We start from the raw sequence: 21,756 nt of genomic DNA, 5'->3' as shown, positions 1-21,756 counted from the left end.
TAACAACAACAGCAACACAATAAAATGAATGAAATAAATCTTCAAAAGGTGCGTAGCATGAATGAGACCTTTCAATTTACCAAGTCAATGAATGGGTTAACAGCATACGAAATAACAACAACAAGGGAAGAAAGTGCACAAAAGGAATGACAAAAGAATGACTTTCTTCTTTTTATGCCATTCATATGGAAAGGATATGTGTGAAATTGGTGTAACTCATACATAATATATTAAGCCCGCATTTTTGGAAACCGTGTTAGGGCAAATTATGCATACTACCAACGACTGCAACCACATCGTAATTTGTTTTCAAGAGTAAATACATTTTTTTTTGTATTTATCTCTAGAAATTCGAAGTCACTTGAATATATTTGCAGGCACCGAAAAGGAAAATAGAATTATATTAAGAATATATTTTTGGCAGGTATGTGTTGAACAATATGAGACATCAGATATTAGTGAATCATTCTGGAGACTTGAGACTTCTTACAAAAGCGTATTTCGATCTAATGGTAGGAAAAGTCTCAAGCTATACAAGCGAGATTTTTATGTTGACTCACTGTTCCTCGGTCCGTCTTCTTCCGAAAATCCCAATTCACGCGGATTCTGTTTGTATAAACCATTCATTTGGCTAGAATTAACGCTGATAAAGTGAAACAACGTTATCCCTACGACCGTTAAACTCTAAAATTCTCAATGGTACAAAACCAAAACGTAGTTTAAGGTTTTTAAGGACGTACCGTATAATTTAAGGAGAATAGTATTTCTTGCAGACCGTATCATGAACCGACAATTTTCGAAGTTAGAAATTGTTGATCGGAAAAAGCTCTAGCCGCTTATGTCTTTACAAAAAGATCTCTCAAAAGTTGTGTAATCATACGAAAACCTATCGACTTTTGGCACCTGGCCTTATTTCAAAAGTGAATGCTTTAAAGCATACTATATGAGCCGAAATTAGTGGTTTAAAGTCTAAGGCTAACGAAACTAGAAAAAATATTGATAACAGTAAAATAGGTAAATACCTCCATAATATTAACCGCAGGCTAACTAGTATGGTTTGACTATTAGATAGAGACAAGAGTTAACAAAGTTTCTCATCTTCTCACTTTTCGACAGTTTCTAATATTTGGATATAGAAATCTACAAGTATTCCAAAAAAAAAATGAGCTAAACTGATTAATAGTGAAGGTAAGGACTTAGGTCAGATCAGAGCGCAAAAACGTTTCTCGGTTATATTGAAAATAAAAAATAGAATAGCTGCGATGTAGCTTTCATCTAAGTAAGAAAAGTGAACTCCAGGTAGAAGACATTTACCCATTATATTTTACTAATTTTTCAACCATAGCTAGTATGCTAGTGAAAACCGAGAGACTAGCGAGTTAATATAGAGAGCGGGCTCAGTGGATTTTTGGAAATTACGGCATTAGTAACCTATGTGATACAAAATGAAGTCTTAAACCGCTTTTACCAAACTTTAGTCAATCTTAATTGGGTTCACTCATCAATATATAATATTAACCCTTAAAAAGATGCTTTAGCAAAGCGAAAATAGGGCGGTCTTAAAAATGTTATGGCAACTCCAACCCGCTGAAAGCTTTTTTAAGACTTTTTCGTAGCGCAAATGCACTCGGAAACTTAACGTTTGCTACCCACTCTGATTTCGCATTAACCAAGTACCAGAAAAGTATGCAATGACTACTCCAAGTCGATTGCCACTAAAAACTGTAAAAAATTTTTGAAAGCTCTAACAATTCCACAAATGAGATTTAATACTGCCACAACTCGTAGCTTTGCACAAACTTTAGGAAATACCTCCTACCAATATCTGGTTATAAATTGTCATTTCCTGCAAATGCCTAAATAATTCACACCCAATTTAGCTATCAACAACTAATATGCGCTTGACAGCCCATCATAAGCTACACACCACACATAGGCAGCGCTATTTTCTGGTCAAACGCATACAAGTCTTACTGCAACTGTATTAGTAAGGTATGTGGCTTGACGGCTGGGTCATTTCGATAGTTTAGAGCTAATAAATATCTCACTCAAGTATGATTCATAGACCTGTTTTCGATACGATAAACGATGGTTAAATCTGCTGTCAATATAGAAAGGTGGTCGACAACAGCAACAATAGTCAGAACAATAACAAATAGTATGTGCAACAACAAAAAGCATAACAAAGTTATGTCATCAACGCTTAGAATACATAAATTAAATCAAGTGTTTCATCACTTCGATGCGATCAATGGGTCGGACGGTCGGTCTGTTGGTCGGTAGTTGTGCGCTCAGCAATCGTGTTTTCTGAAGTTAAGGAAATTTCATTGCATGAATTTGCGAAAATTCCATAAACCAAAATGAATGGACACTCAGCAACAACAACAAAACAACTATAACTATACAAGTGCACAATAAATCAATTGAGGTTGTGTGTAGGCAAGCAGACTGAGCGTAAAAGGGAACAGAAAAAAGTATGAATATATCAAAGAAAATATTTTTCAAGCAACCTGGTGGATTTTCTGCTTTGTACAACAACAAATACATACAAGCAGGCAAACATACGTGTATAAATAAATGTGGGTGGTACTAAGGTTTACAAAAAATGTTTTTAGAAGGAGTTTTGCTAAATAAAAAAAATAATTTACAGAAATATACAAATGTATGTATATTAGGGTGATTCTAAAATATAAAATTAAAGCGTTTAGCTAATATTAATATTCGGGTGGTTCTTAAGTGAAGATGAAATATTTTCGGAGATAGAAAAATATAAGTATACTAGGATGGTCGTAAATCGCAAAATTAAAGATTTAAATCATATTACTATTAAGGTGGTTCCAAAGAGAAAAATAATTTTTTTTAATTACCCAGTTTACGTTATGTATGTATTAATATATGCATAAAATATATGTGTATTAGGGTGATCCTAAAATATATTTATGTTAAAAATATTTGATCAGTTTCCGTTAATGGGGTTATTCGATACCACAACAGTCATATATACATTCAGCACCTTATATAAGACTGCTTCCGATTCAGTCCACAGTCTTTTTCCGCCGAGACCTAGGACTCAATTTTCAGACAATCCTAATAAAACTCCAATATACGAGTATATATCCATAATTTGTATACTTTCTTCGTTTTTTTGATACTGCTTCGAATAAATTGTACGCTTTAAACGAAAAAAAATTATATTTTTGTTGCCTTATAAGGATAATACCAATTTTGTACACAATGCGATACACCTTAACCTTGCAGAATCCAAAGCAAAAATTATATATTCTAATTATAACTCGCGCCTTAATAATTAGGATAATGAAACAAAGGCCAACTGTTGACTATGACAACTTTAGTGCCACCCTAATATAAGTAAAGACTAGTTTTGTTGTTATATTTTCCACCTATTGTTATAACAAAGTATTGACTTATCCTCTGATGGTATTAATGCTGAATACACAAAACAATCAGTTGGTTACAAAAACATACAAAAATCAGCAAAAACAAAAACAAAAACCGACAACAACAACAACAAAGTGCTATCTGAATAAATTGTTTGCTGCAACCAAGGACAACCACACAATATCCCAACAGTGAGGTATCATACACATATTCACATTACTATACCAACACAAACACACATATACTCCATATCGGAGGAGTCTATATTCACATCTTTTGTATCCCAAACATGCAAAATGGATATAAGTGTCTGTATATTTGCCAATAAATAATACTCGTTGGTAGGACCAGTAGCAGCTTGGGCTGCTTAGGATGAGCAGTAAGTTGGAATATGTATTTGCTGGAGTGAAGCATACTTACGAGTAGGCTGGACCAAGTTGAGTAGCTACCGGAAGGAAGACAAGTTGGCAACTCAACGAAAAGCTATTAACATTGATATCCTTGATATCCTGCTGAATGAAATGTGTGCAAAAAGTTGTTAGAGTAAAGCTTTCGTAAGATGAAAATGAAGGAAAAGAGATAACTGCGACTGTTATTCAACCGTCTATGAGTTCGAACCCTGACTGCAAAATTATAGATAATTTATTTCAAGCAGCGTGAAACTTTGGGGGACAACGTCACACCTTGTAAATACTGAATGAAAGGGACAATATGTTTTCGAAAATCTATCATCCACCTACAAAAAAAGTAGAAGTCTATTCACACAATCCGCGAAGCTCGGCCAAACTCTATTCTATTCGTATTATGGTTAATCGGCGTATGAATCTTTCCTTAGCTAATAGAAAGTTAAATACCAAATTAACGAGCTCGAAATCGATATTAGACCGTAATACATATCGAGTCTTCCGGTACGAAGTAGTAGAGTTTCAAATAGGAAATGAAAAAACTCGCACAGGAGTTTCTGATTAATATCACATATATATGAGTTAACCTCAATAACCGGTCTGAGCTCAGAAGAATTTATCCCTAGAGCTGCCATAAAAAATACTCTCAGCATCTAGAACAAAGAGACAGATGCACGGTTAACTGAGAGCTCAGAACGACAAAATTTATTTTTTATTTTTACAAGTTTATTTCGAATTTTCTTTTTTTAAGCTATATTTCTTGCCATCCCTTTTAGTATTCAAAATGAAATGATTTTCCAACAATCATAGAGTCTTTTTAGATTACACGATGTGTATAAAGTTCTTCAGCTCAGTTGATTCCTTCCTTCCTTCCTTCCACTTTTCTGTTAACTTTTTCGAATGAAAGGAGATGAAAGTACAGTCTTTACATTTAGCAATCAGAGATATAAACCATGGATTTCAAGATAGAAAAAGGCGAGCTTTTGCTTCAAGATCGACTACTTCAAGCGGTCGGTCATCTATGGTGCCAACTTGCTGTGAACAGCCGTTGTAGCAATCTCAAAAATATCAGCCCACACTGCAGAAGAACACAAGAATAGATTTGACCTGAAGTTTTTTTCGACGTCGAGATTAAGAATTACAAAAGCTTTGGTTCTATGAACTTGGAAAATCAATGAGTCCTCATAAAACCATGCTGCCAAAGCCCGGTATCTGATCGAAATACTTCTTTGTCACTTAGCACTTTTTAAGTGTATTATCTTAGCGTTGGAGGACCTGCAGGTGGCAGAACTAGCTGAAAATTGTGGTTATGAGCTCTACTGTGTTTTAAAAGCTTCAATCACTTAAATCTCAACTAAAACTTTCAAGTGAACCCGAATGGAGTAGTTTTCACCTGACACATTACTGAGTTCTAAAGTACCCTAAGTCTAATTGAAAATGACTTGAAAGTGAAATTGTATGAAGTGCTCTTTGTGAGCCCTTTGAGTATGTTTAAGTACAGGAAAGTGGAGGAGGGAGGAAATGGAGAGAATATAAGACATATGTATGTGAAGTAATCGATGATGGAGGAAGTTGGAAAAGGAGATAAGAAGCCAGTTTTGAATAAATGAGGGACTTGTCATTATTTAATGCTTTCGATTGATGTTAGTTTATATTTGAAGAGGAAAACGACTTATACGCTACTTAGAAATGAATCAAATATACTTACACAACTAAAGTTTTAATAAAGAAATGGATGCAACACCTCAAAGCACGTATAATTTCACTGCCACCTGCACCAACTCCGAAATTTAAACAGTTTACAGCTCATTAAAACTTACGCGGAGAATATTAATTATTGGAGGTATTTATTTAAGCATACGCACATAGAGAAACCGTTAAAATTATTTCAACTTGCGCATACACTTACACACACTCATATATGTACATCAAAAATACACATGCCACTCACTCGAACTATAAATGCACTTGTATATATGCCGTGAGTGAATGCCATCATTCATCTTGCGGAGCTGAACAGCTGTGCGCACACATGCATATATACTCATATTAACACATAACAACATACATGTGCACATTTATACATATTTCTCAGCTACTTTGCATAAAACACATTTACTGGCGTTTAGACGCTTGGTAATTGTAATTCTGTATATAATTATGCAATGTAAATAATTAATAAGATTTATGACATTTGATATGTTCTAACAGCGCTTCAAGTTGCACATACACATTCGCATTTATGTTTATGTAGGTGCTTGTAGTGTTATTTATTATGTAGCTGTAAGACTGACTGATTTACATGCATTCCATAAGGGAATATGATATGCCAGCACACAGATATACAAAAACATGTATATGTATATATGTATGTATATATATAAGGGTGGAGCGAAAAAAATTGTTTTTTGTTTGCTTAGCCTAAGGGTAAAATTTGTAGACTATAAAAAAAAAGTTTTTTGGAAAAAAAAATTTAGAAAAAATGTTTGAAAACAAAAATTTGGGAAAAAAAATTGGAGAAAAAATTTTTTTTTAACATCTAGAGGCAGACCACTCACTGTTAAAGCAAATTTCTAGTTAAAATTTTTATTTCGTAAAAAATTTGTGATAAGTGTTCTAGAAGCTGTATAGAGTCCTTTTTATGGTCAATTGAAAATTTTTAACTTAAACAAAAATTTTTTTTTGGAGAGTCCTTTTTCTGGTCAATTGAAAATTATTAACTTAAACAAAAATTTTGTGGTCATTATTGGAGCTTTAAAAAAAAGTTTTAAACGAATATGCTTTTCTTAAGCGTTAAAATAAATTTTGAGTCAAAAACCGTCAAATTCGGCAATTTTTATATAAATGTGAAGAATTTAAACCAAAAAAATAACTCAAAATTTACTTTCAAAGTGAGTGGGCCCCGCCTCTAGATGTTAAAAAAAAAAATTTTTCTTTTTTTATAATCTACAAATTTTACCCTCAGGCTTAGCCAAAAAAAAAAATTTTCTTCGCTCCACCCTATTATATATATGAAATACATCTATTTGGTTTTTAATTGTTTGGTATTAATTAGTTTAAATTTTGATTATTGTTAAAATTTTTCTTGAATTTCTTCGTTCTATTATAATATTTAGTATAGATATTCAAGCTTTCCATATGATCTCTGATCCCTGCATTTTACTCTTGATTCTCGACTGCTGTTCTGATATTATGGTATATGAATTAGTTTTGAACATTTGTTAGATTTTTTATAAAATTTCTTCGTTCTTCTAAATAGTGACATGACATTTGGACTTGAACATATAATGTCTGCTCTTCGATCTTTATCCTAAACCCTTGGCCTTCACTCTTTGACGTACAGCCTTTTGTCAATTATATTGTACAATTCAAGTATATTTTTTGGCCTCCTCACAGAGATCTCTCATCGCTAATCTCTAACTGTGGATACTTGGTTTTTGAGCTTTTAATATATCTTTTTACATTTGATCTATAGTTTGAAATTTCTGAATTCCGGTCTTTTATATTTGATTTATATCACCTTTGATCTTCGTCTTTTGGTTATGGTTCCTTTATGCCTGAGATTGGTAAACATTGGTCATCTACTTATACTTCCGAAATCTTTTGATTGTAAATAATTTCTGAAAGGGTAGTTTTTTTAGACATGTGGTTTTAAAGAAGAAATAAAATGCATATAATTTAATGGTATAGCCAAGAATTTAGCCTGTAAAGACAAGAGCTTACCATTAAAAACGAATTCCGAAATGTGCTTTTCGCTTGATGGTCATGCGGCTTCAATTCTTGTACGAACTTGACTCTGAAAGCCCGCTTACCAAGATACAGCGTGCGCGATGCCATTATTTTGGTATAATTTTGCACGATTTGCAAACGTTGTTCCGGAGTACGTCTGTTCATTAGGAAATATTAAATCAAACTAAATAAATCAAGTAAAAGCTGGCAAAAAGACCTATACCGAAAAAAGTATTGGCTCATTGAAAACCGCACGGCTATAAAATCACACTTATTTAAGCTTCGATATTTGAACCTCAATCCAAATTTTTATTTCTTTGATCTTTGTACACTCCCGCCTAAGGTTTATGACCCTTGTAAAAAATAAAATTAATGTTAAGCAATATGCTACACATAAAAAGTAATTAAAATAATAACACAAAAGTATGTATTGCTGTGTTTTTAAATGAGCTCTATACAAGTCACTCTCCCCATATACGATGATTAGCACATTGCGCTTTTAACAAAACCGGTTTAAGTGATCCACAGTATTTTATGCGTTATCTATAGTATTCACTTTCTGTTTCCGATCTAGCAAACTCAGGGAAACACAAATAAATACGTCTTAAGTTATAGTTTAAATGTCAACAAAGACGCAGCATTATTACTGCATAGCGTCATTTAATTTCATACATATACATAAATATTGAAGCTTAGCGACATACCAGATTTATGGTATGTGCTTGAGTAATAAAAAATTTTAGCAGCAATAATTTTTATGAAAAATTTTCAATAACATTACTTACATGTGTCTTTGTAAAAACCGACTTGAATAATATTATATTTTCTGTCTGTTCGTATGACTTCAAGTTCAAAATTTATATAAAAATCATAAAATAATTCACAAACTGGTGGCAGCTTAATTGAAAAGCGCTCAAAATCGAGTTAGAGCAATGTTTTGAATATGCATTAAGTAACTAATTGTTTTGTAATTCACAAGACTATCACAATGAGAGAGCATTACAGATAAGAAAAACAAATATTGTATTATAATATATACAAACATCCAAGCAGTTGAGCTTCCGCTTAAAACAACATTTATATGCAATTAATTTCGATAATCAGTAAGCAATATTTTTATACGCTCGCAAGATGTTGCTACAGAGTAAAATAGTTATGTGCAGCTAACGGTTGTTTGTAACATAGCGTAAAATGAATGAAATCGGACACGTCGTATATGGCACGGAAAAGCTTCATGGGAGCCCTAGAAAAAATTAGACAATATTCGTAGTACCGCCCACGTTTAATTGAAATTCTATATCTCAAGAAATATTCCACAGATTTCAATCGAATGCGGTGCATAACACTATCGTAATATTCATATATTACAATGTGAAAATGAGCGGAAGAAAACCAGGTTTACTTCTCATACCACACATAGTGCCTTCAAGGTTTGCCCTCTCATGGCCTAAAATAGTTAAGTAGGCCTATAACTGCCCACATATACTGATTGCCGATCCTTTGGTTAATGCTTTCACATATGCACAATATATCAAATCTAGCCACTTCGATTGAGTTTATATCACATATATGTATCTCATTTGAGTTAATTAGCTTGATATAATATTAATATAAGTATTTCAGACAAGGAAAATGTAGTGACTGTGAGTGAGTCTACGAGCTATATTATGAGTTAATGCCGTTGATCTTTCTAAATTTCTAGAGTATAAAATGTTCGGTTACACCCGAACTTAACGCTTTCCTACTTCATATTAGCAATTTTTTTACTGTTATTGTTTAGAATATTATAATTTGCAATAATTGTACTCGTAAAATAATTCATGACAATTCAAAGTTCATTTTAGACTTATAAAATAAGCTTCATGAAACATCGTGCCGTCAGTTTTCGTTGCGACGTGAGCGTGTATACTAAACGAGTGCAACTAGCGGATTCCAGTGTGAAAAATGTGTCTTAATACCATTTTTGATTCAAGCCACAAGCTGGTGTTGTTGGCTTTTGTGGCGGCGCTGTCTGTACAAACGTGCGCCTTAGCGGTCGAATTTCGTAAGTAACGGTTGCGTAGTGAAGAAAATTTGTAGCAAATATGTATAATTATAAAAAGAAACGATAAGAAATATTAAAAGAGTTTAAAAATTCGACGGAAATAATAATAAAGAGAGTCAACATATACAAAAATAGAGATCCGCTGCAAGGTTTTCAGACTTACAGTTTGACGATATTCTGTTGCTGCCTCTGCTCCTGCTGCCGGTGCTGGCGCTGCTGCCGGAAAAACGGAAAAAGTCCCAAAAGGAGGCATCGGAGTCAGTCGACGATATAGATTTCAACGTTCTCAACTATTGGACGGAAAACCATAGAGAAGTGTCGAATATCAGGACTTACAAAGAAAAGAATTCAATCAAGAATCCGTATTTTGAAACACTAGAGTTTCGCGGAGTTCATTGGACAGAATACTGTATAACATATTCGTATATGACTCGTCGTCGATCAAATGAGACCAGTAGAATTGAATACAAAGAACTTAATATCTCTTTAATCAGACCAATTCAAAGCACTTGACAACATTGATTTTAAAAATATTCAGATTGGATTGATCTCGTTTTAGAATATCCTAATCGGACTCTGGGCAATTCCAGAGAACAAAAGAATATTGATTTAATAAGACCGTTGAAAGTCAATATATAGATCTCAGCCTCTCTTAAATCAGATCTATTTTGAGAAACCATTCTGGAGAAAGTATAGCTTTTAAAGTTTCTGTTGAACTGAACTTTAACTTTCCGCCAGAGATGACGTTGGTATAGAAGAACGTATTTGGGTACATTCCGGGGTACTAATAAATACTAAGCCTAGATAGTCTGCAAAGGACGTTAAGTGAAACTCGATAGCCAGGAGGCTATATTGTCTATATATATAATACATAAGCCAAAAAATTGAGATGGTCAGGCAATATGGTTTAAAATATCAGTATCTCACTAATCAGATGCCGTCAGGGTTGTAAGAGGTCTCCATTAAGAAAGTTATACAACTTGTTCATTTATAAGAAGCACGTTCAAGTATGTATTTAGGTATATTTCGTGGTACCGAGTATTTCTACAAAAAAATTGAAGGGAGTTAAAGAGTGTTCAATGCTGAATTAAGACGTCTCAAATATACTTCAAGGTACTCTTTAATACTGGCAAAAGATCGAAGTAAATTTAATATTTCGAACATCTAAGATTCAGGCCACCTTCGCAAAATTCACCATTATGACAGAAGAAACCAGCAGTCAGAAGCTCTACGTAGTCGCGTAGAGTCAGGCGCTATCTATATTTACTTATTGTATTAATACAAGAGAAATGTTTATGTCAAAAGCGATCTTCAGTTCGAGATTATTTAATTGGACTTCGGCTTACATTTACGTGGAACTCTGATATATTATATAAGTAATAATCACCAAATAAATTTACCTCCCTTTATTTTATTTTTACAGCCGATCCCATTACAAAATGCCACTTTGCCGACGAAAAATGCATGATCGAGCAGGCGCAAAAGTTGATGAAGAAAGCGGCCACCGGTGTGCCCGAAAGGGATATACCAGCTTTGGAACCGTTGGAGTTGGGCAACATCGAAATGTTAGGCGATAAAAATAGCGCGTTAAAAGTTGACTTGGTAATGAGCGATGTAGAGTGTTATAATTATACAAAGTCGCGTATCACATCAATCAAGTAAGTGTGAAGAGAGAGATTTTTCATAAAATTTTCCTAAATACATATATTTTTGTTGTTCTCTAAATCTTTTAAATTTAGAGGCTTTAGCAAAGATCTCAGCAAACCAATGAAAGTAGTCACGCAAAATATCAACCCCCGCATTATTATCAAATCGAAATATAAAGTCAATGGCAATATACTTGTGCTGCCTATTAGAGGCGAGGGTGAGCTCACGATGATCTTGGACAATGTAAAAACTCGCTTTACGACTACACTTACAGTGGAGGAACGTGATGGCAAACATTTCTTGAATTCAGATACTTTTAAAGTCGAAACACAAGTGGATAAGTAAGTAAAAGCAAACTTTTTAAGTGTCAGTTTTAATAAGTTTCTCTATTTGCTCAATTTTCTAGTGTTCACATCGACATGACAAATCTCTTCAATGGCGACAAAACGCTCTCTGAGACCATGCTGCAAGTAATGAACGAAAACTGGCGCTTACTCAGTGACGATCTAACGCCGGTAATCAACGAAGCGTTAGGTAATAAAATGAAAGAATTGTTAAAGAAATTCTTCAAGGATATACCATATGAAGATTATTTTTTGACGGACTAATAAGAGTGTGTAATAAAAACTGTAGAAAATAATATAAAAGAAATTAATGGCTTAAAATTTTTTAAGGAAATTAAAGACTTAAGTAAGTATGGCCGTAAAGTATATTACGTAGACTGAGAATATAATGAATGTATAAATTTTTTTTAATTTACGACACTTTAGTAATGATTACATGTCATGCACAATAATGATTACCTTTTACTATTTTTTTTTTATAAAAATCGCTGTAAATTCTGAAAAATTATGAAAGTTTTATTTTTTTATTTGCGATATTATAGTAATGATTGCATGTAATGCAAAGTAATGATTACCCATTAAGATTTTTTTTATAAAACCCATACATAGAAGTTCAACAATTGGAGACATTTTTACATATATTTTAATTTTATTTAATTTGGTTTACTATAGGAATAATCACATGTAATGCAAAGTAATCGTCACTACTATGATTACGTAAACTAAAGAAATTATGCAAGTTTTAGTTTTTTTAAATTTAATTTTTGATATGTTAGTATTGATTACATGTAATGCAAAGTAATGATTACGGCGATTACTATATTTTAATGAGAACGAAATATTAAAACAACGATTGTAGACACTCTTACAACTTATAATTATTTAATTTTTGACACTTTAGTAATTATTACATGTAACGCAAAGTCATGATTACTACTATGCTATTTTATTACTATAAAAATCAGTATATATCTAATAACTGACAGCTTTTCTTTATTTTTACCCAAGTTGCAGCACTATATGAATGATTACATAGGTTAGGTGGTGAGTTTAGAGTGCGACAGCAGCAATACTTATTCTCTCTCGATCATTAGTAAGACTGTTGTTGACCAAAGAAAATTCGAAACTTGTGTAGACAGTTGATGTCGAATTTATTGAAAATTGTCGAAAGATTTGTTTGTTGTATTGTCTGTATTGTGGGTATTTGCAGAGCATATAAGTCAAAATAGCATTAAAGAAATGCAAATAACAAGAGAGTAAGAGAAGGCATAAGGAAATGATGCGCTTATACTTTAATGTAAATATATTTATAATATATATAGATATTAGATATTAGATATACTATATACCCAATATAGAGTAAACATAAGAACGACTACCAAACAATTTTACTCGGTATGTACTATAGGTGGGGCGTGTGGTGGCAAAGGTATCGGCAAACAAAAGCTGGCGGGCACGTAATCCATTGCTTCGACAAATACCAATAATGGAAACAAAGCGAGTCACATCTAATGCAGTGAAATGCAAACAAATACGACATACTATATATTAAGCACACACATACCAGCGACAGGCAGCAGGTCGAGAGTAAATCGGATAGACAAAATCGGTGATGAAAGGATATGCATGCAAATCATGCGGCAAGGAAGGCACACACATGCATATGTAACAAAAAATATATACTAACATATGAGTATACATATACATAAAAAAAATAGAAGGAAAGCGAAAAAAAGAGACTTAAATGAATTCGTTCAAAAAATATAAAGAAAACAAGTCAATATGATAAAATGTTGCAACAGCAAGGATATACAAGCATATATCTGCTAGATGTCCATATGAGAGGCATACTTCAGCATTGTGCTCGCAACTATGATACAAAAACCATCAACAATAAGCATTACAAAGGCAAGCAACAGAAACCAGTGCACAGATTTGATTTTTTTGCACAGTTCCCTCAACTAGAATTTCAATTTTATTTTTTACTCTTACGGAAATGGGTATGGAAGCAAAAACCAGATGGCAAATAAAAATAAAGCAAATAAGAGTATACGCAAATAAAATGAAGTAAATGGAGTGCAACGAAGCTGGCAAGGAAAAAACAAATAATAAAAAACAAAAAAAAAATAAAATATAACTTAAAATAGAAGTAGGAGTAAAATTATTCAAGGTACTTGCAGACTTGATAGCAAGTATTGAAAATCAGTAAATTATGTATAAAGAGAATATATAAACTAAGATTTTTCAATTTTACAACACTTTAGTATAGATTACATTAAATGCAAGGTAATGATTACTTGCTGTACTTTTATTAAAACTATATTTGAATTCTACCGCTAGCGCGGGTATTATATCTTAATTTTACTTCATTTGGAACAATTTAGTAATAAACTAAGCTTTTTCAATTTTATAACACTTTAGTAATGATTACATTTAATGCAAAGTAATGATTACTACTATTGCTGTATTTTTATAAAAAATATATTTAAATTTAACTGCTAGCGCGGATATTATATCTTAATTTTACTTCATTTGGAACACTTTAGTAATGATTACATTTAATGCAAAGTAATGATTACTACTATTGCTGCATTTTTATTAAAACAATGTAATGATTGCTGCTTTTACTATTTTTTATAAAAAGTCTATACAAGTTCAACGACTATAGTCACCGCTATCCTTTATTTTTACTTGATTTACAAGAGTTTAATAATGATTAGATGTAAGGCGTAGTAATTATTACTCCTATGACAGCATACTACAAAAATAAGTACAGTTGCAACGACTGTATACATTTGATTTTTGCTTGATTTGCAACATCCACTAATGACTACATTTAAGGTAAAGTAATGCTTATCATAATTACTGCATATTTCAAAAATCAAAACAATTCTAATGATTAAAGACACTGCATTATGATTAGAATGATAATAATGGATTACAAAGTAATTATTATAAAATGTTATTAACACTTCTTTATGATGTTTACAAAATATTAAACTAAGCGCATTAATTGATAATGATTACAAAATATTGGTAATTATATTTGGATATATTATTAGAAATGAATACCTTTTATCCATTAATGTTGATTACTAAATCAAATTAAAAATAATCAAGTTACAGTTTATTGCTTTGAATAAATTGCTTTGAAATAATTTATAAAAGAACTTGAATACTAAATTATTATTATTTCGTATTTCGCCTTTTCAAAGTAATATTTATTATTCTCACCGCTTCTTGCAAAAATTTTCAGTACATATCAGATAATGCAAAATATTGCATTCTGTTTTCCGGTAATTGACTATAATATAATGATTACAGAATTATGCATATTTATTGTTGTTTATAACAATATTTTGATTATAAGTACTCGATTGTTTTTCTTTTATAATTTACGTATGTGTGCTTAAATTAATCATTATTTTCTACTATTCACGATTATTGGCTCATTATTATAATTTATGCACTTAGAGATTACCGCCTTCAAATTTTATTAGCAATTTTTATTATCAATTCTTATTATTTACTATTCGGCAATTACTACTTCTTGTTGTTTTGTACTTGTTATAAATTAATTATTCATAATTACTATCTAATCAGTATTGATTTTATGACAACAATTATTAATTGCAAATTGCAATACATAACTTATGAAGCTGTGTGCTGATGTGCTGATAGTTTATTATAATATAGTGACTGGTAACAAGCGTTTAACGTTTCAAGACTGTAAAATTAAATTAATTATTTTGATGTCTAATTATTGTACTCAGACCTAATCCGGTGATGCGTAATGAATTCCAGCTTTGCTAGTATATTGCTTAAGAGGTAATTTAAGGTCACTACTGCTGACTGCCATTAACTACAACAACTATTCATTATTGGATACTGATTAAAGGAGACAGCATGTAATATATAATAAAATAAACAACACCGATTAGACGCAATTATAAGGTAATGATTACATACAAATATTCCGAATATTGTAAACTATATATTGACTAGTTTGAATAGTTAGGATTACATTTTAATTAAATATAATGACATATGATTACTGACTCGTAGTTACTGAGTATGCTTTCATCATTGATGACTTCTTCATGATTATAAATATAAATTATTACTGTACTTCATATGATTATCGAAAAACGAATACTGCACCAGGATTACTTAAATACCAATTTATAAGTTACTGAGTAGTTAGAATTGAAATTATTGAGTAATCATTATTGCGTACTGAATATTTTCAATTCTGGAGCCATAGATAAGTCTCTGTCAATAATTTAAAACGCCTCAGCTGAATCAAGTAGACATTATCGAGTAATCATTATCGAGTACGGAAAGCTCTAAACTCTGGAGCGATCGAAAATCAAAGTCTGACAATAACTGAGGGCTCACCCAATGAAGCAAGCTTAAGCGACTACGCTTTTTTAGTTTTTTAGGTCTTGAAGACTTCTCAGAATTAAAACTAACACTCAAAACTATCCTTAGCATGGGAGTTGTAATACCTTAACTTCTAAGCTGCCCCTTTTAATATATTTTAAAAACTTTAAATGTATTAAAAACAATAAATTGAAAATCTAATAACAACAACTGAAAGAATTTCCGAGAATGAAATACATTTTCACATACAAGTTCATTCACAATTCTATTCACAAGTAGACATCTACAAATGCATTTCCATAATATACATAAAACGCTCTTATGTGGCACCACCGAATGATTGATGATGGTCAGCGCGGATGAATTGTAAGTGAATAGTGACAGCGACGGAGCCAACCTTCTATGACTGCAATGAATGTGCGAGAGAAATTCTTCTATTTTACACATAAACATGTATTTGTGTGTATTTGTTGCAATGTGTGATTACATTAAATGCATGCATGTTGAACGCTTTCAACTCGGTCTTGACGAACAAGCGACTGATATGCAAGCGGTAATAAATAAACGCCAACCATCCGCCCTCTGTCCGTTTCAACACGCATTGCATGTGGGTTGAACCACGGTGAATCGGACTGAGCACTCTCCCATTGCAAGTCATCTACTCCCACTTTTTACTCATCACAGAAATGCATTTAAAATGCGACAAGCAGCTGAAGCTCTGGGACAAAACATCCTGTGGCAGCATAAAAGTATCGTATATATGTGAGAGCGAGTGTATGTGTGCCAAGCTATTGCATGCAACATGAGTTTTAAATAATGCAACAAAAGAGTTGCGCATATTTTTAATAACCGCTGGAAAATGAACAACAACAAAAACATATGAGAGAGTATTTTATAATAAGTGCAAACCAAGAGTAATAGCAAAGCACTAAGCTCCTCAGAAGCATAGAAAAAGTCGAAAATAAATGTGACCAAAAGATGAAGGAAAAAGTTAAAGGAACGCGTATTAAAAATATCAGAAAGTCGATAAAATATATGTCCTTAAGAATACTATATAATATTTTGCTTGCACAAATAGGTGGTTTTTGGAAGTATTTAAGTCTTCACTACCTTATAGTGTATTTACTATGTTATTAGAGATGGTAGAGCGAAAGTCTGATATAAGCTATTTAGAAAACGAAACATTTTGAGTGTATATGAGTTTCCTCATGATTCACGTCGAAAGTATATAGAATCTCGGAAGGAAGTTGGAAGAGAATGATGGTAGATGGGAGATGGGAGATGGAACAACTATGTCTTACAAGAGCTGTTATTTCGGCGATCTAACTCTGTTGGATAGATAAGTAGTAGTAAGAATTGCTCTACAGGTCGGACTTAACTGAGTTAAGTCCAAGAGACTATATCAATGCAAGCTTGTTCTAAAAATGAGCTATAGGAACTACAAAGAAGACAAAGATATACATAATTCAGGATGGAAACACACAAGATGAACTTATAGTTCCAACTGTCGCACCACGAATAAGTTCGAATAGCAAAAGCTCTTCGCAAGGAGTCGATACCTGAAAGTATAGAGTAAAGAACGAGTTAAAGTATATATCTGAAATTGAACAAAGGATTTCAAGACGTCAGCTAAATTTTATTGTATGCTGTATGTAAGTTTACGCCTAACAGAGTCAAATGGACCAGTTGGAAGAAAAGCGACTTCCGGATTAGAAGTTTGGTTGAGCTTTAAAAAGCTTTTTTCGTCCACTTCATTCTGTTGTTCATAATATTTGTAAGATCAAATGGCATTACCCGATAAAATGAAAGAACTTGAGATGCTAGAGGCTTATTATAGAAAATATCAACTCAAGTAAAAAAATTTCTGTAGGCAAGAAAAAAAGTATAGACGATACGCACATTGGTGGCAATAACTATTGAAACGTTTGTGCAAAATGGCTTGTGTTATTATAAACAAACGAAGCAAAAGTGTAGAAAATAACAATCAAACACACAACTTCCAGTCTACGGGCTCTTTTATTATTTATCTAATCCGAAACTTTTCAATTGCCTCCAAAAATGAGCAATATCAAAGAGAAGAACATGACATATTGGCAACGCATTAAGAGTCTTCAAGTCAAATTAAACTTTTGTCAAAGAAAATTTTTGTGAAATTGCAAATCCTCCGAAAAAAATATGTATGTATATACATAATTCATAGATATATATATCACCAATATATATATATCTCTTATTCCAATCGGATTTGTCGTCACGCTTGTTGTCGCTCAAACTCAAAGTACTGTGTGTGTGTGTGTGTGTGTAGATTTTCTTTTAACACTGCAAAACTTTACAACTTTTCAAATTATCGAGTCTCAAGCAGCGAACGGTGTATGTAATTGGAATTGATAACTACCATGATGTGCTATCAAGGCGTGCACTTGTACTTACACACCCACCCACACAATCATGCCTACAACCATGCACATTCAAGCACACACACATTTGCTTGCGGCAAACAAGCGCACAAGTTCAAATTATTGATTTCTTCGGCATAAGCCGAATATGCAGTTATATAAATATTGTCATTTCGAGGAAGAAAAATTCATAAGATAGGTAGAAACGCAAAATATTGCTAAACTTCTCGGAGCTTGAAGTTGAAAAACGCAGAGTTGGCGGTAATAACGAATTGTAGGGGGGGCAAGCTGGCGACTATAAGAAAACAAGTAAATTTTTTTGACTGCGAAGTTGTAGACTTTTCCAAAATTAAATATTTCTTCAAATATTATTAATTACGCAAAACTATAACAAATACAATCACTAAATATTATAAAAGAAATAAAACAAAATAAAATATAACAATATAGCTTTATATTAAAAAACATTAAAAATTACTGAATAGATTCAATAAAAAAATTTTTTAATGTAGTAATTTATAATAGTTTTTGGTATACTATATTTAAACATTTTTTCTCAAATAAGGTTTTTTCAAAAAACATATTGCGTAAATATTGAAAAGTAAAGTAAACAATTTTTTTTAATATTTATGACTATTGCAAAATTTTTTCGAAATTATTTACAAAACAAAAATTTTTTTTCAAACAACTTTATAATAAAAAATACGACGTAAATATTAAAGAATAATTGAAGCAAATTTTTTGGAATAAATCATGATTCACGTAAATCTTTTTTTTAAATTATTTTCAATAAAATTTATTTTATACACAGCTATTTATATAAAACAAGTAAAGAAGTTCTAAGTTCGGGTATAACAGAACATTTTATACTCTCGCAACTTGCAAGGATCAAAGCCCAGGAAATTAATTCAGATGTTGACAAAATTTTATATTAAAAGAAGTATTGATCCGATTCAACCCATTTTTGACACACAGACATACTATTATTTTATTACATGAATTTCAATTATTTATCTTACACATTGACCGATATTTTCGGTAAAAATTCACCTAAAGGCAGTGGGGTCCACATATTCAGTACCTAGGGGCTTGAACAGTTTTGGTTCGATTTAGAGAACTTTTGGTCCCAAGGTGGCCTACTTTAAACGCATAATTCACGCAAAGTTTTACCCCGATACAATCATTGTTGCTTTATTTGTATACTGGAAAGTGAAAAAATCAGATGGAATTTAAAATGGTGTTATATGGAAAATAGGCGTGGTTGTAGTCCGATTTTACCCATTTTCTCACTATAACATAGAAATATGAGAAGAATGTTATGTACCAAATTTGGTTGAAGTCACTTAAGCAGAACCCAAGATATGGGTTATTTACTTAAAAGTGGGCGATGCCCACTTTATTTAATTTTTTATGTCTTATAAAAAAAAAATTTATTTAAAAAAAATTTTCACAAAAAATTTTTAAAAATTAAAAAAAAAAGATAAAAATATGTTACAAAAATTTTCGAACTTTTTCATACTAAAATTTCATAAGTTTTCAAAAATTAATTTAATTTTCAAATATTTTATAAAAAAAATTTAATCAAAAAAAAGTTTTCATAAAAATATAATATAATGAAAAATTACAAAAAAAATTTAAAAATATGTTTAATACCATATTACATAAATTTTTCTATATTAGTTTTATTTTTAATTATTTCAAATAAAAAAAATTTAAAAATATGTTTGAAAATCTTTCGAATTTTTTTATACCAAGTTACTTAAATTTTCAAATTTAAATTTTATTATAAAATATTTTTATTATTAAAAATTATAAATTATGTTTTGAAAATTTTTGTACCGTTTTTTTTTTACAAATATAAAGGAAGGCAAAAAATATATTTTTTTTATAACTGAATTTACAAACACAATGTGCTGTACTTCGAAATCCCCTCAACCAATTTTCTAACCTCACCCATGGATATATTATTATTTTTTACCTTACGGTTTTTGCAATCATGAATATTGGTTACGTTTTTGTAATATTCCAATAACATGCAATTTAACAATTTTTTGAACTCAAGCAATGCGCACAAACACACCCACACACCCGAAAAGAAACACACACACACCAGTAACAAATCAAGTATGCAGCCAGATGAAAAAAGACAAAATTTCCAAAACGCAAAAGTACAAACACAAACGCAAGTGAGTGAGTGGCAGCACACACACTTTATATATATGTATTTGTATAGCCAGAAGAGTAAAATAACTTTGCGATACTTTCAAATCAATAACGAAAAACTTTGACAGCAAAAGTTGAAGTACATCGAAAAAGACATGAGTGGGCGCACGCAGACACGGACACACGCACACACATAAAGAGGGAATACCACTCGATTATGCTCATATATATGCAAGTGCGCACTTGGAGCAAAATATGCTTTTGTGGAATTACTTTGGTTAAGAATTTTTCTCTACATGCGTACAGTATATAAGGCGTTTAGGTAATATATATACATAAATGTATGTATGCATATAATATAAGGTATATAAGGTAGGAATGTTTCGGTAGCGAAAGCAAGTTCAAAAGTGGATGTAGAAGATTTTCTTAACATTCACAATGTGCATATCCTGTCATAACAAATCAGAAAATACCAAGCAACCAGCAACAACAAAGAACAAGAACTTCATGATTAGTACGAAAATATGTGCCGCTACTGAAAGACAATATATGAAACAAGTATTATAATATTGTTTCTAGATCTTGTACATACATACAAAAGTACATACCCAATTCCCGAAATTGAGGCAACATCACAGTCAGTGTGCGAGTAACTGAGTCGCTAGCTGAAGAGCGTAAAAATCTCATTTCGGTGACATGACATGACATGAAAAATTTAAATCCTATGGTTTCGAAAAAGAGACATAAAGCCCTCTCATCTTTAGATCTCCTTTTAGACCCTTAGGCCTTTGATCTCTTTGTCAGAGATGGTGGAAACGAGATTTTGATTGTTGACAGCATTCCAAATTTTTTCAGGGATGATGCCGCTACAACAACAACAAGGTTTTCTGATATGAAAAACTGGTAACCTCTATGGCGGATTTACTTTATTTTTTTCGTACTTTTATTCTTACAGTATCGAGATTGAAATTAGAAAAGATTTCGTTCAAGGGGATCATGTAAAATAATTGACTAACGACAACGCTACCGCAGGTGACGAGGAATGCAATGAGGTAGAGTGAGAGAACAAAGTTGCGAGAGAATACAATAGGGACGGCGAAGAGGGTTAGTTAAGAGAATATTTGATTTTGTCAGTTTTTTAGATGAGACCTCACAAATATTTGAGGTCTTTCTAAACAATGGTTCCTAGAATAGACTGAACTCACTATACCTCAAAATATATTCTACTCTAATAAGAACAAAATATA

The 21,756-nt window shown here is 31.9% G+C and overlaps 1 protein-coding gene and 1 long non-coding RNA gene across 2 annotated transcripts; one reads left to right on the top strand and one right to left on the bottom strand.

The window, feature by feature from the left end:
* Window positions 1-5,609: 5,609 nt before the first annotated feature.
* LOC118683656 (uncharacterized) lies at window positions 5,610-7,839 on the bottom strand. The gene is made up of 2 exons (XR_004979482.2): window positions 7,527-7,839; window positions 5,610-7,423 (listed from the first exon to the last, which is right to left on the bottom strand). It is a non-coding gene; the product is annotated as an uncharacterized lncRNA (long non-coding RNA).
* A 1,562-nt stretch (window positions 7,840-9,401) lies between these two features.
* Window positions 9,402-11,874, top strand: dyw (daywake). Its single transcript, XM_014237391.3, has 4 exons — window positions 9,402-9,576; window positions 11,000-11,234; window positions 11,316-11,564; window positions 11,630-11,874. Exons 1-4 carry the CDS (start codon window positions 9,477-9,479, stop codon window positions 11,829-11,831), a joined length of 786 nt encoding a protein of 261 aa, XP_014092866.3. The 5' UTR covers window positions 9,402-9,476; the 3' UTR covers window positions 11,832-11,874.
* The last annotated feature ends 9,882 nt before the right edge of the window (window positions 11,875-21,756 follow it).

The sequence above is a fragment of the Bactrocera oleae genome, chromosome 5, assembly GCF_042242935.1.
Source record: "Bactrocera oleae isolate idBacOlea1 chromosome 5, idBacOlea1, whole genome shotgun sequence".
Lineage (NCBI taxonomy): Eukaryota > Metazoa > Arthropoda > Insecta > Diptera > Tephritidae > Bactrocera > Bactrocera oleae.
The sequence above is the reverse complement of the archived record's forward strand: the minus strand, read 5'-3'. Positions and strand labels throughout refer to the sequence as shown.

Excerpts from the sequence above, each read along its gene's own strand:
- dyw (XM_014237391.3), top strand. The coding sequence starts at position 9,477 with ATGTGTCTTAATACCATTTTTGATTCAAGCCACAAGCTGGTGTTGTTG. Across the intron at positions 9,577-10,999 it reads CGCCTTAGCGGTCGAATTTC|CCGATCCCATTACAAAATGC; the intron begins GTAAGTAACGGT and ends TTATTTTTACAG. Across the intron at positions 11,565-11,629 it reads GTCGAAACACAAGTGGATAA|TGTTCACATCGACATGACAA; the intron begins GTAAGTAAAAGC and ends TCAATTTTCTAG.